Source organism: Myiozetetes cayanensis, unplaced genomic scaffold, assembly GCF_022539395.1.
Source record: "Myiozetetes cayanensis isolate MyiCay16 unplaced genomic scaffold, myiCay2020 scf2-11, whole genome shotgun sequence".
NCBI classification, from domain to species: Eukaryota; Metazoa; Chordata; class Aves; order Passeriformes; family Tyrannidae; genus Myiozetetes; species Myiozetetes cayanensis.
Window position 1 is genome coordinate 3,912,481 of NW_026087411.1, and position 14,494 is coordinate 3,926,974.

The following is a 14,494-nucleotide window of genomic DNA, read 5'->3' on the forward strand; positions in this document are numbered from 1 at the left end:
ATGTTAGATGAATATTAAAGAAAGAGATAATAATGGCTAAGGCCCATACGAGTCTGCAGGAAAACAAAGGGGTTGGTGGGCACAGTTGAGCTGCTGGTATAGGCTCTTTGCAGATCTTGGCAAGCTGTGCTAGAATTCTGTCACATTTGGAGTACCTCAAAATATTTGTGTTTTAATTAAAGCCAGAAGTACTGTGTTGTTTGGGAAGAGTTTTTTGGTGTGGAGGACAGGGAGGTGGAAGGAGATGAAAAAACTTTAGAGATTTTGGAGAACTGCACAGTCCAGCCTTTTTTTCCTGGTCCTAGGAAAGGTATTCCTCAGCCAGATATAAACACATGCATGGAAATCTTTAAAAAATCCAAATGCCAGTCCACAGTGCCATGCATCATCCTGGTAGCAAAGAAAGGTTCCCACCTGATAGTCTGGCTTGGTGAAGTAGTCTAGGCTTGCAATGTGATCCAGAAAAAGGTGGAACTCTGAAGGCATGTGTTTTAGCAGCATTCGGTGCTCATACTTTTCTTTTATCATGCCAACTTGCTCCTGGGGAAAAAAAAAAATAAATCTCAGAGCCAAGAATCTCTTCTATTGCATCACATTTATACAGACTTATCTCTCCTGGAATATCACCTAGTCTTATTCCTGGAACACAGCCTCTTCCAGCACAGTGTCTACACACTTCTCCTGTTTGCAGTCCCAAGCACAAGAAGGTTGATTGCTGCAGGCAGAAGTCAAAGGGGAATCCCAATATAGAAACACTCCCCAGGGTCCCTTTAGCAGAGCCTTCTGCACAGGCAATCTACTTCTTTCCAGGGATTTTATTCCCTAGCAAAAAGTATTTCCAAGACATCATGAACAGCTAGCTTTATTCTTTCTAGCTTTTTGATTTCAAATCCCATTTGGTTTGTTTGACACAGCAAAGCATTATCCTCCTGCCTTTCTAAAGGCTCTTTTCATTTGTCAGAAGGACAGCTCAGTCTTTTCATTTTATTTTTTGCTTTGCAAGAACAAAGTAAGAATCACTTGATCAAATATGATTAACAATGTGCATTAAAATAAAGTCTAATTACTCCCAATAAGATAAGACCACCCTGTGCATCAGAAAAGCAGGTTAGCATCTTGCAGCAAGATCTGATGAAAAGAAGATTCTGGCTTTACTTTAGAAAAAAGCTGCACAGAGTTACAGGAGGTATAATAGAGAGTCATAATAATTAAAATTATTATGCAGCCCGCTCTCTTAAGCACAGACAGTAGGTTTCCTACCTTATCTTTGATCTTTCGCCATGGAAGCTGACCAACCGCAAACTCCACCAACATGTAAAAGAGGGACCACAGGTCATCGTGTCTACCCATCTCCTGGAGAAAAGAGAGACTAAGACTGAGGAGCAAAGTTCCATGCTGCTCAGTAGTCCAGGTGTGCTTTCCAGATGAGCCACCTCATTTAAAAGGCAGGAAGAGAAGTCATACTTCCCATTCAATGACTAAAGAAGACAAATTAAAGACTAAAGACACAAACCTAAGCTTTTATTCAACTTGGCAACGCCAGTACAGTCACCTGAATAACCTCATTTGTTTCCATTTCTGTGAATATATTAGCAAAGGGAGAAAGTACAAGTTTTCCATAGGACTGTCCCTCACTGAGTATTCCACAGGAGTGAAATATTTATTAATGGGATGTGGAATAACCTAGATTAAGAAAAAAATCCAAAAATTTGTGTCAGACATATTTTTATTATTGTTTCTAACCCTTAATATAACTCACACTCTTTTCACAAGATAATGTTTGCTCAAGGGCTTTTGCAGAACACTCAATCATGCACCACAATTTACAGATTTGTAACACTTCCACATACCACTCTCCTCCTGGGCTAGTGAATGGGAAATTGGAACGTGGAGGTTAAGGCTGAAATTGCTAAAGCATACGAATTCATTTTTGGTGCTCAACATCCAATGTCTAGAACATGATTTCTCAGAATAGCCTGCATTATACAGCAATTTTTGTGTCTAAATATACATTCAGCTGATATCAGCTATAGCTGGCACTATTCAGCTCTTCCAAAAATTACACCTCAGGTTTCTCAGTGCCTCCTGGGAAGCAGAGAATTCATGATGGCATTCAACTGCCCTCCCCACATCACACTTCCCACCTTTTGCAGACAATAACTTCTTTCCCTAAAAGAACCTGACACTTCCTTACATGTCACAGGTCATTCTACAGACTCATCACAAGGAAAGCCAGAAACCTGGAGGTAATGCAGGAGGGGTTGATAGTTTCCATCTGGCGAGCACTTAGCATAACTTCGAATCATAGAATGATATAATATGGTGAGTTGGAAGAGACCTGGCCTTGCACAGGACACCCCAAGAATCACACCACGGACCTGAGAGCATTGTCCAAACTTAATGTTTACAGTCTGCAAAGGAACATTACTGAAATAGGACGTAGGAGTGTTTTAAGAAGAATGAGACTTCCAGAAGTGTTTAGAATGAAACAGGCCAGACACTATGTAAATAATGGTTCTTTTCAAGGAAAAATAACCTAGCCCTCACTGGGTGGCTCTTCACCAGACAGCACAACGTTAATATTAAAAATTACAGGTGAAGAATGGATTTGGGGACTTGGCACTTGGTAATTCCCAGCCAAATTCTGCTAGAAACTAGCATCAAGCAGCCTGGCACTTACCCAGATCTCCCCTTAAGTATGTTTTTGAGGGGGGGAAGGTTGCCCTTGAGAAGTGCCTGATAATGCAATAATTACAATTATTAAGGCTGCCAACCAGAGAGGATCCAATAACTGAATCATAATTTTGATTTTATAACCTTTACCATCTAACAGAAATCATCTGATATACTAACTTCTGTAGATAACAAACCAAAACTCATGCCTCTTACTCCCCTGCTCGTGAAAACAGGTTTCTGAGGGGAAATAATCTTACTCTCAACTCCTTATAACCCAAGAATACTCACTCTGTTTTTGTGTGCATTCACAGAGGCATAGCGGACCGTTCCTCGAAAACCAGCAACGTTGCGGGGCTGAAGGGAGACAAGAGAAAATCTCAGAGACAGAGCAGATGACTAAATCCCCTGCGCAGCTAACTCCTGGGAACTTCTTGTCTATACTGTTATTTCATATGTACCCAAGAGATACAAAGCTCTTACTGCCTTCTTGTGCTCTAGCAGCCAGCTAAACAGACAGCAGACTCCAATTCTGTGTTTCTAGAAAAGATTATTTTACAGAGAAGGCAAGGTGGTTACAGTGATATGTTAGAACAGGAATAGTCTAGGCATAGAGATAAGAACATTATCCAGGATCATATTTTCCTTTTTTAACTCCAGGTCAAGGAAAAAGCTAGCAAAGAAAAGCAAGTACAAAACTACTGAGTCATGAATAACATGAGCTAAGCAAAGCCTGAAAACAGCCTGGTCAGGATGAGAACAGGGATCACCTACTACAAGGCAGATGACCATACACATTTGCTGACAAGGCTTGTCAACATCTTCTGTAAGACTTCAAATTAAGAACCTCTGACTTCCAGAGTTCTTACTTTTTTTCAGATTCTTGACAGTGTATTTTAGATCATGAATATTTATTTTCTCTTTCTCTGATTCTCCTTTTCCTGTATTTGGAAAGTGAAGGCTCAATACAGTGGCTGTGGAATGGCACTCCAGTGACTGTTCCTCCAACCTGGAGGCTTTCTCTCTTTTGGGGGCTGAGCAACTCTTCCAACTCTTTCCACTGCTGCCTCCACAAGAACATTATCCATGTGAGCTCACTTAATGAAGATGCTACTGTCTGAAAAACTTGCATTTAAACAATGACACCCACCAAATCCTTTCAGTTGAACTAGAAGCACCAGAGCTAATGAGAGTTAACAGAGTGCTCTCAAAATTCTTGTGGCAAAACCAGGTTCAGGTCCACATTTCTTCCATCTTAAGGCTAAGCTTGGGCAAAAAACTAAACATACTCATAATGAAGATCCCATTCTAGCAGAAAATTGAGCACATTAATAACTAGTCTAATTAAGTAACTTGTCCCACCTAGGTCAGTTGATTCAGGTTTGTTCTTTAAGCTGTGCCCATGTTTTCAAAACTACATCTAAAACTCTGTACTTTTGTTCCAGGGCACCCTTCTGCCACTTTAAATACATACAATTCAATTGCTTCCTTTTGGGTACAGGGAAGTTGCTCTGAATTTCAACATTCTCAGAAAGAGTAAAACTTCAAACTTTTGTTAAGCAAGTTCATCGACACCGTGCCATGAACATGTACACCTGTATGGTGTACAATGCAGCTCTTAAGTTACAGTGACTCCAAGCAAAAAAGCTGCAAGTCTATCTTACAGCTCCTTTATGCTAATCAAATACTCCACAAGGAGAACCTCCATGCACATTCCATGCACTTAAGGCAGCATTTAATCTTGCAGTACTCCAGCCTGAGCTATAACATACTTACTTAGCAGCAGATATTATATTGGTGTTCCTCATTTCTCTCAGAGCATGCAATTTAGGATTTCCACTGACAAATAACTGCAAAATATTTTCAGAATTCCAGTGAATTCACTGATGTGAGTTCCCGAAAAGCAGAATACTGGCCACTGGAATACATTTGTTGAACCAGCTGTCACCATAAATTTTCTCCACATACTCAAAAGCAAGAGGACATTCCTATTTTCTACTATGACTGGAAGATAGGGTGCTTTGATACTTTTCATGAGACATAAGAGTGTATTGGGAACAATTCTAACACGTAATCCATAATGTTTTCACAAAAAATATTATTCAATGTTTGCAGTCCATGGAAGTTTGTCTTTCATGTTCTTTCCTGACTTCAATGTCTTCAGTTATCAACTGTGCATGCACTGAACCAAACAGCACGTGTGCTGGTTTCAGTATGGTTGGCAATGTCTCTGAAAATCACTTTAGATCAATACTTTTTATTTCTGGCAGACGGGCTATCTTTGTAGTCTTTAATTAGATCTGTTCTGAAACCAATGCTAGGCAGTTTCCAAATGTTATTTCCCTCCTCTTTCAGAAGCAAAGCAAAAGCCCAGCCATCTTTCAACTGTGCACCTGTCCCACAGCCAACATGACAGGCTGCTCCCCCAGCCAGTCCTGCTGCTGAACCCCAAGGGCTCTCTCTCTAGTCCTCTTTCATGCGGTACCTCAGGAAAGGGTACTGCAACTAAGCAAGACTTTGCAATTGCTTTGACAATTTAGAGTCCTTTGAACAAAACAGGTAGATGCTAACCGTGTAACAGCATCTTTTTCTCATAAAGGCTGCACCTCTTTTAACCATATTTGACTGCTCTGCCAGTCATAAGGCAATTAGCCATGCCTTTTGACCGTGTCTCTAATCACTTAAATCAAATATTTCCCAGGCTGTGGAGATACCTTGTTTTTCATCCAAACAAACAGCTCCTGCCTGAGCATTTCTTTTAGCACATGCTGTATACCCAATTGTCATTGACTTTTGTTCTGAATTCACCAACATTAATTTTCCAGATGATTTCTTTCTACACTTCATTTCTTCCAGTTAATAAATTTCATCCCACCACTGCATTGTCCAGCGGTGGAAAAGAGCCTGGATAAAACATCCTTGTTGTCCAGACCAATCCACATTTGACACAGAATGGAAATTGTTAGTTAGGAGGTTCAGACCACGGCATCCTATAAAACCCAACGGATTTGAATCCCAAAAATGATGAATATATAATAAGCTAGCAAGTTGAAATACAATTTTCAACTATGCATGACTTATTTATTTTTTGCACATCAGTATTACTATCAAAAATGTTATAAAGTGTATCTCTTCTCACATTCATACTGTGTCTACCACAAAGCTGAAATACTTTATTACACAGCGCTGTTGGAGAGATGTCACAGATATGAAGTATATTACATTAGAAGCTTGATTTAAAATGAGTTTTAGCTTGGGAGAATATGTTGGATCACTACCACAGAGCAAAAACTATACTCTGTGTTCCTTTCGCTGCCTTAGCAATGTAGATTACCTCACAGACAAAGACAGAACTAGGTAACAAAATCCTATATGAAGTGTTCCACTGTTACAAGCTGTGCCATTTTCCACCCATCAGCTTTTCATCATTCTCCAGGTCAAATACTCATGATCGTTTGTATTTCGAGTGCCAACAGTGTCTCCCTTGTGACTCACATGAAGTCTGTCTTTCCAGTACACTCCCTTTATTTGAGGAGTACTTGTATGTCCTCATTAATCTGAATCCTGGCTCCTTATACTGTGTTCATTCATAGAGATTAGATTTTTTCTTTTGCTTCACTGGTCTGACATTTTGAGTGTCCATTTCCAGCTTCCTTCCCAAAATCTTGTATTTGTATGCCAGTCTACTGTTTCTTAAGACTGCGGTACTCTCACGGAACATGACCACTGGTTCTTCCCCTACTTTCTGGAAGCCTGTGCAAACAACTCATGAGATCCACCATCTTTGCCCCTGGCAGGCCTGCTGTCATCTAGGATCGACTCATCTCTCCTGGAACCAGGAAAAGGATTTTCAGCAGTAAGAATATGAAAAGAAAGTTAGCACAGATCGACAAGAAGGTGGTAAGGGGAGAGAGGAAATGGCGCAGATCATGGAAAGCATTTGGAGATATAACTTGGATTGAAATGACTTGTTGGAAAGGTTGTGATAAGCAGGAAAAGAAAGCTTTAACTGAATGAAAAGGAAGAATCTCTGTGACTTCTAGGAATCTGCTTCTTCAGTTAGGTTCATGGGGGAAATTCAGGGACACGCATCTCCACCTCTTCTGTTGGGAACATAATCTGCACTTCTTATATGTGTTTTTGATTTGCTGATCTAAACAGCATCACTTCATAGAATCATTAATAATAGCAAACATATTTTATGCCAATGGGGAGTCAGAAATTAATAGAGGAAGCTGGACTCAGAAATGTAAGATGAGAGAATTCCCCTTCCCTTGCCTCTGAAATCACAGAAGTGACAAAATCACAGTCTCTGGCACCACCCAAATATCTGTCAGCCCCTCAGAGAGAATCCCAATTGTTCTAGGCCTTTGCATCACATTTAGGTAGCTGTCACGATCCTGCTGAAAAACAAACATATCATGAGGAAAAAAAGAAAACCAGGTGTAATTTGGACTTCCATATATAACAAAAGCATAAAACAAAATGAAAACCCAGAAGCATGGTGATGGCTCACTCACAACTCATAGCAGAGATGGTTACGAGCAGCGGATGGGAAGCCAACGCATCAAACACAGCCTCAAAAGAAGAGCCCAAAAGAACTGTAAAACAGAGAGAAACCCAAAGAAAAACATGATAAAAAACAACAAAATGAGGGAAAAAAATTAAACAGAAATGAATTAAAAACCAATTCAATATCGTACCCCAACAGAAACCTGTGTCTTGTTTAGCTCCTGCCATCTCCCAGCACCCTTCCCCGGGCTGTTGGCCCACACTGTATTTAGCTGAATTTAGACACGAAGCATTGGCTGAGCCTGTGTGGTTTGTGAGTGCTCTGTAAGTGGTGAGAGGGGTCCCTCTAGAGACTACCTTCCCCCTGCTCAAATATCACACCTAATAGCGTCAAAACAAAGGTGAGAGCAGAAATGCACATGGCCTTATCATGTCAGCTGTACGGCTCTACCGTCATTTTCCTTTCTAAAATTATGTGATGTACACACCTCCCTTCCTCCCCCAGACAAATGGATCTAAAAACCAGCAAGGGGATTTGCTCTTTCTCATCTCTTGCCCTTTTCATCCAGAGCACGTTCTACCCTTAGTGCATGGGTTTCTAAAAATGACCAGCAATGTCCCGTTCCCCATTTGAATTGTCATGGGTTCTCACTCAAGGTATTGGTTTTTTTGCTGCAACCGCCACCTTGCTTTCTCACCATCAATATCCATCAATCAATCACTGGTTTGTCAACTTTACAGGCTTCACAGCTGCCACGTTCAGGCATGTTCCCCTTCCCTGATGACTTCTGCAGTGCTCCACCTAGAAACAGCAGGGTCTCCGCTGTCTGTGGGGGGATGCAGAATGGGGGTTTGAGAGAGAGCAGGATGAAAGTCAGTGCTGCTTTCAGGTCACGTGAGCCGTAGCTCTATCTGAGAATGGCACAGTATGGAAATCTGAGGGCCATCCTGATCAGAGGCAAGAGCTAATATTATAATATATTATATAACCTTAAAACTCAATTCAGTGAACTGAGGAAAGACCTCAGCTGAGAGATACGTATTCCAACAAAAATCAACTAATCAAAAGCAATCCACACAATGGACTTTCCTATTTGAGTCTTACTATTCCTCTTTCCTAAAAATGTGCAAACTCTAACAATTCCATAAGTTTTGCATGAAATTTAGTTTTGAGAAAGCTATTTAACTCTCCTACTATTCTTTCCAAAGCAAAAGACCCTAAAGAGATGAGTTAAAATGCCATAGTTCCTACTTTGCTTTAGTAGAGTTAAAAATTTCCAATGGATTTTAACATCACTAAAGACAAAGATAATTTTGTCTTTCTAAATAGCAAGCACCAATCACTCATCATGCAATTCCTGCACCTGAATTTGTGCTGAAGATAAGAATGCCTTTATCACATTAGAAACAGGGCTAAGAATGAGCTTTTTTTCTTTTTTCTTTTTTTTTTTTCCCCAATCAAAAGCTTATTTCAGTTGTAATCCTATTATTCAGTTATCATGATTTTTAACAAGAGAATTGTGGCCTCAGAACTGCACTTCTTTCTTACACGCAAGGTCCCATAGGGGAAGAAGTAGCACAGAATATCTCCACAGAAAGCACAGGGAGTGCTCAGCTAAGTAAGAAAGATAAGTTTTTCATGTGCTGTAACAGAACAGGGGAACTGCTGAAATGGAAATATTTTTGGAGACCATTGTAGAGTGTTAGTCACATCTCATTTGGGATTTACAGCTTGTAATGCTTTCCTGGAGTCAGATGGAGATGACATTCCTTTTCTATCAAAATGAAGAAGACAAAAGACAGTTGTGGCAATCACTGACATGCAGCAGACTGAAATTTCAAATCTCCCCATCCCTTCAACAGACACAAAAATCACACCTCCCTCCTTCCAAAGTACACCCTCATCCCCAAGCCACAGGGTGCTTTGAGGTGCAAGTTTAAGAACATACAGGTTAGAAAGGATATCTTTTGCCCAGAATAACTGAATAATTATTACCAAGAGAGAGCAAGTGTATGACCTGGCAGTAAATGCATTTATCTGATGGAGAGGAGACTTGACCTGCAATCCAACTCAACATTCCCTTGGCCAGTGAGCAAAGCCCCTGTTTTCCCACCACCAGCCACAGTAATAGTTTTAAGTTCCTCTCTCTGTTCTCCATTGGGAAGAATAATCAGAATTTCATGTGGAATAGCATCAGCCAGAAGGAATGACACATTCAGACGAAATGTATCCCCCCCAAAGCTTGGCAGTAAAGGCACTCAGAAATGGAAAATGGGATCTCAGTCCCCAGTAGGCATATATAGGATTTGAGTCCAAGTTGTCCTTCCTTTTTCCTCACCTCTTTAGCACAAGAGCTCTAACTAGAGATCACTATGTAAAATAAAAACAACAACAACCTCAGGTAGATGATCTGAGGTCACCCTTGCTGAACCAGGGCTTCCAGGAGAGGAAAGCAGAGAAGTAGCTAGTTGTAATGAGATACAGGAATCCCTGCATGCTAAATGATATTCAAATCCATCAGCTAGTCTGCTTTTCATACATCTAATTTCAACTGCATTTGCTTTCTGTAGCTGTGATGTTTTAAACCAGAACATGATCTCCCTTCTCAAGTTCAAATTTGCTAGTCCAACAATGAAAATAACGAGAACCTTAACAAAACTTTCATGTTGATCTTTTTATAACTAACCCATTCCCACAGAAACTGCAATTTTATAATATGTTAAATGTGCAATATTTTTTAAGACTGAGGTCCATTCTTCTTCCTTTTCATCTCTGTGTGAACAAATGTGACTACGCTGTACTTTCAGCCTTTCCTGTCACTACCTTTTTATAACACAAAATTTGAGACAAAAATTATATCCCCTCCTAAGATAATATAGTACTACAGCTCCATAAATCTGTTATTCTACTGCAAAATGTTCATCTCCTACATAATACTACTGATTTACATATATTTCAAGTACAAAGTAAGTATAAAACTACTGGGCTTCTATGTTTAATTATTTGGGGTATCAGGATGTAGAAGTTACTATCCTTTGTCTTATTTTATAGCTAATTTTCCAGTGGGGGGAAAACCACCTAGTAGAAAAACATACCATAATCTCCTCTTTTAATACCTTGCTCCCTGCAGTGAAGTTTATTTTAAACACTATGCACAGACATTTGGAAAATAAATACCCTTTTTGTCAATTAGCCGACACATTTCTGCAGCCTCCCTCATGCTCTTCTGAACAGGCTGTTTAGAACACTGTCCTGCCTACAACATCTTCTCTCTGCCCACTGACTCACGGAGCCGCCCTCGCACATGTACAGCCTCTTCAGCTAGGCACTGAAAACTACTGCAGTGCAGTCTGAGCCACGAGGAGATGGAGATCTAATCAGCTGCAGCTGACTAAGCTAAAATAAAGTGCTTGCTGAGCAGAACATTCCAGTGCCGTATCCTGCAACGGGAGAGAGACTTCATGGAAAAAAATAGCCTCTCCTCTGTTATCAAATAATTAACACCAAGCTGCTAAAGCCTTGAACCTTTTCAATTAATATATGTGGAGCCACAGGGAATACATTTCTGAAGGCAGGTTACAGTCAGAGTAAAGGTGTAATACTTTCTGTACTGCATGTTAGTGACAAAACTAGAAGACCCAAGCAAAGACTAGTAATGATCAAGGAATTGTCCAAAACCTGACCTACATTAGCCCAGAAGACCTTCATGACTCAGAACATCTCCATTATATAAGCATATGTTGTTCATCATTTGCATAACAAGGTTTATGTTTATTTCCCCCTTCGAGTTCAAACTTTCTTCTCAGCCTTAGCTCTCCATATCAAAGACATTCTGCTAGTCCAGCTCTCTGCTATAAAAATTAATGCAAGATGAAAAATTTAACTTGTGTGCTTTCTATAGAAGACACTTCTGAAAATCTAAAAAAACCCACAGTTTTTCAATTCACTCCCCAGTTGCTTCGTTCTGTTGTCCTAAGATGTGCATCGACACTGACTGCTTACACTGCTTTCATGGCAAAGGTGGGTCATACAACCAGCACATCAGAATGAGTAAGATTGCTCATGTCTCTACCTGAATCATGGCAGAAGGTTGCATCCAGGGGAAGTAATAGTTAAAACCCTAGAAAGAGATCTCTGCATCCTGTGGTATCAAATTTGTTACGGAAGGTCTTGGGATTCTCCACAAAATGGACTTTATGGGCAGAGAGGAGTAAGGGAATGGGAAGAAATCAGGAAGAGAAAATGAGACTTGTTTCTCAGAAGAGTATCCCCTGCATCCATAAGCTATTAACTAGTATTAAGTTATTAACTAGTATTTTACAGACTTTTATAAAATTCCTTTCATTCATCTTCTTGTGCATGATATAAACACAATCTTTTCAATCTCTCTTCACAAGAGTTTGTCATTACTGTCTTCTAAATACTGATTAGATCTTGCAGTATCTCCTTTGAAACTGGATGGGTGGTATCTTACACATCATCAATAGATTTGTATAAAGGCATTAAAAAAGGTTGTGTAGTTTTCATCATCCTATTCCATATGGACTGTAACAATTGCATCCCTGGCTCTATTCATCTCTGGTAACCTGCCTCCAGTCCTAAAGAAGAACAATTCTGGATATCCTACAGGTAGGATACATGTGGTTGGGCAGATGCTTTGTGCAATGTGCTTGTGCAATACTAATTTTTAAAAGGTATCAGTATCTGAAGGGAGGGTGCCAAAAGGATGGAGCCAGGCTCTTCTTGGTGATGCCAAGCAAGGACAAGAGGCAAAGGGAAGAAACTGGTGCACCTGAAATTCCAGCTGAATGTGAGGAAGAGCTTCCTTACTGTGCAGGTGGACCAAATGCTGGAACAGATTGTCCAGAGAGGTTGTGGAGTCTTCCTCATTGGAGATATTCAAGAACCATCTGGATGCAATCCTATGTTATGTGCTCTAGGATGACCCTGTCTAAGCAGATGACCCACTGTGGTTTCTTCCAACTTTATCTGTTCTGTGAATCTGTGTGCGATTCCTCTCTCCAGCATTAGATCACTCACCCAAAGTTTGGAAGTCTCAGGTTCAAAAACTTCCTCTCCTACAGGAGTTCCTGCATTCTTATTTGACAGCAGAATACCACAAACACCATGTATTTAAGCCACAGGCAGAATGGGAGCAGGCATATTGGAATCCCTCTCATTGAAGCATTACAGTTGTGCTCAAAATTAATACATATTCCCTAGAAAAGCGACGTCAGGAGACTCACAGCCCTGGACATGGCCCTGTTTATTGTGACTAAGTAATTTTTCTACTGTCTTTTGTCAGAAAATATACAAGTCTTGAACACCAAAAGATGTTACTAAGTTTAATGGACCAGGAATATTGTGTGAATTTATCACTGACAGTGCTCCCTTAAAAAATGGAAAATTTCAGGTCAAACAGACCCTGCTGAATACAAATGATAGATCTTAATCAGAATTTGCCACCTTCTAAACAGGATAGAATGGGGCTTGGAGGGCAAAGGAGGAACAGTAAAGAAATCAGCGTCTCCTCTAGCAGTTTTGGCAAGCTGCCTGTCTTCTCCTTCATTTATCTGTCCTTGCAAGTGTTTGAAAACAGAACCCACTGGAAAGATTAAGGGTGGTTTTTTTTGCATTAGCAATCTGTCCCATTTTTCATAATAGCCAGAGTCCCCTTTGCTAGCCGGCATGTTGACTCTGATCCAAATGCCAGAAAAGCTGATGGCAGCCAAAGTAACAGCCTTCAGCCAGACCCCAAGCAGCTCCCAGAACACAGTGGGCACCAAATGGCCACATGAGTGATGCACATCTGCTCTGTGTGTCCAAAGGAGGAACTATCAAAGCCTGACTTCTACAACCCACAGCAAAACATCAACTAAGGAGACTGTTGAGAACAGCTGAGCTTCCCTGATTGCTAACAGAGGGGAAAAATGTTGCTGATGCTTCCTTACATACCTTCTGGCCCCAACCATCTTCTGTCTTTATAGAGAAATGTAAGTTTCTACAGACTTATCCAGGAGACTTTGCAACATCTGGCAATGGGCAAGTGGTAGAGGCTGAGGCCGTTCCCATGAAAGCAAATCTGTGCGACAATAGCTTTTCTCCAAGGAGCAGCATTTGTGCTAATATTAGCATCCCACATAAGGTAGATCAGTTTTGTTTCCCTAGAAGCACAGGATAAATTCAGATTCAGAATAAACTTGGATTTAATTTCACCAAGTGGCCCATAACTTCACAAGCGCTGAGCTGTCAAGTAGCTGTCCTATGTAATAATAATAATAATAAGTACAAACGCACAAATCCATACCATTGTAGTGCACGATGCAATAGGACAACAGAACTTGTCAGAAGATCAGTAGAATAACAGCTGTCCACGTAAAAGCTACTTTGATAGCTCTTAAAAGAAGGCCTGGGAAGCCAGAGTGGTAACAGCTGAGCATAGAGAAACTAATGCTCAATGAAGATCATGCAGAGTAGAAAGTTTTAATCAATCTCTAGAAAATCAGAATGAGACTTTTTTAGGGACAGACTATGCTATCTGACTATTAAACAGCCTTTTGCCTTTACATTTAAAAAAAAAGAATTAATGCTGTCTGGCATCAGATAATTGCACCTAAAATGAATATAGGAAACCAGTGCCAGCACAGATTTCTAGAGGTTTTTGCTCCACAGAATCACTGTCTTTTTCCTTTTTCAAAATCAAAGGCATTTTCAAAATAGAAAAGTGACTAAAAATTGTAAGGCAAGACGTAAGTTAAAAAAATCCCTAAACTCAAACAAGAAATGCACAGCACTCTAAAGGCCTGGCTCATTATCTGCATTACTAGAAAGTCATTCAGTGTCTTTCTGAAAAGGTGATAAGTAAGATTGAGGCTATGAAAACAGCTAATACTTTTTATGGTACTATTCATAAAGTATGACAATGCTTCTGAAACTGTAAGAAACTGCATAGAACCTACTTGAGTAGAAAATGTCTTGTTAATAATTGAATACGACTGAAAGCAAAGTTGAGACATGCTTCTAGAAAATAAGAAAGTGAGCCCCTTCCCTCACCTATTTCAGGACTAAATTCCCAAAAAACTGGGCTCGTGTTATAAATGATCATGTTATAACTCTGGAAATTGTATTTTTCATGGATAAAGGAACAGAAAGAGAACAGAGAAAGAAGAATCTGCCTCACTGGATCAAAATAATCTCTTTGGTGATATAATTTATAAAGTTCTTATTAAAAAAATCCAAACAAACAAACACAAAAACCCCACCAAAAATTCTCATTTCACTTGCCTTCATACCCTCCTAATCACCTCC

The 14,494-nt window shown here is 40.0% G+C and overlaps 1 protein-coding gene across 1 annotated transcript in view; it reads right to left on the reverse strand.

The window, feature by feature from the left end:
* The window catches only part of TTBK1 (tau tubulin kinase 1), a 104,467-nt gene that overhangs the window by 48,774 nt on the left and 41,199 nt on the right, over positions 1-14,494 (reverse strand). The window contains exons 7-9 of the mRNA XM_050315218.1: positions 2,965-3,030; positions 1,261-1,353; positions 415-540 (exon numbers count right to left, since the gene is read on the reverse strand). Of these exons, the coding sequence (XP_050171175.1) occupies positions 415-540; positions 1,261-1,353; positions 2,965-3,030 (285 nt within the window). The remainder of the gene's footprint in view (positions 1-414; positions 541-1,260; positions 1,354-2,964; positions 3,031-14,494) is intronic.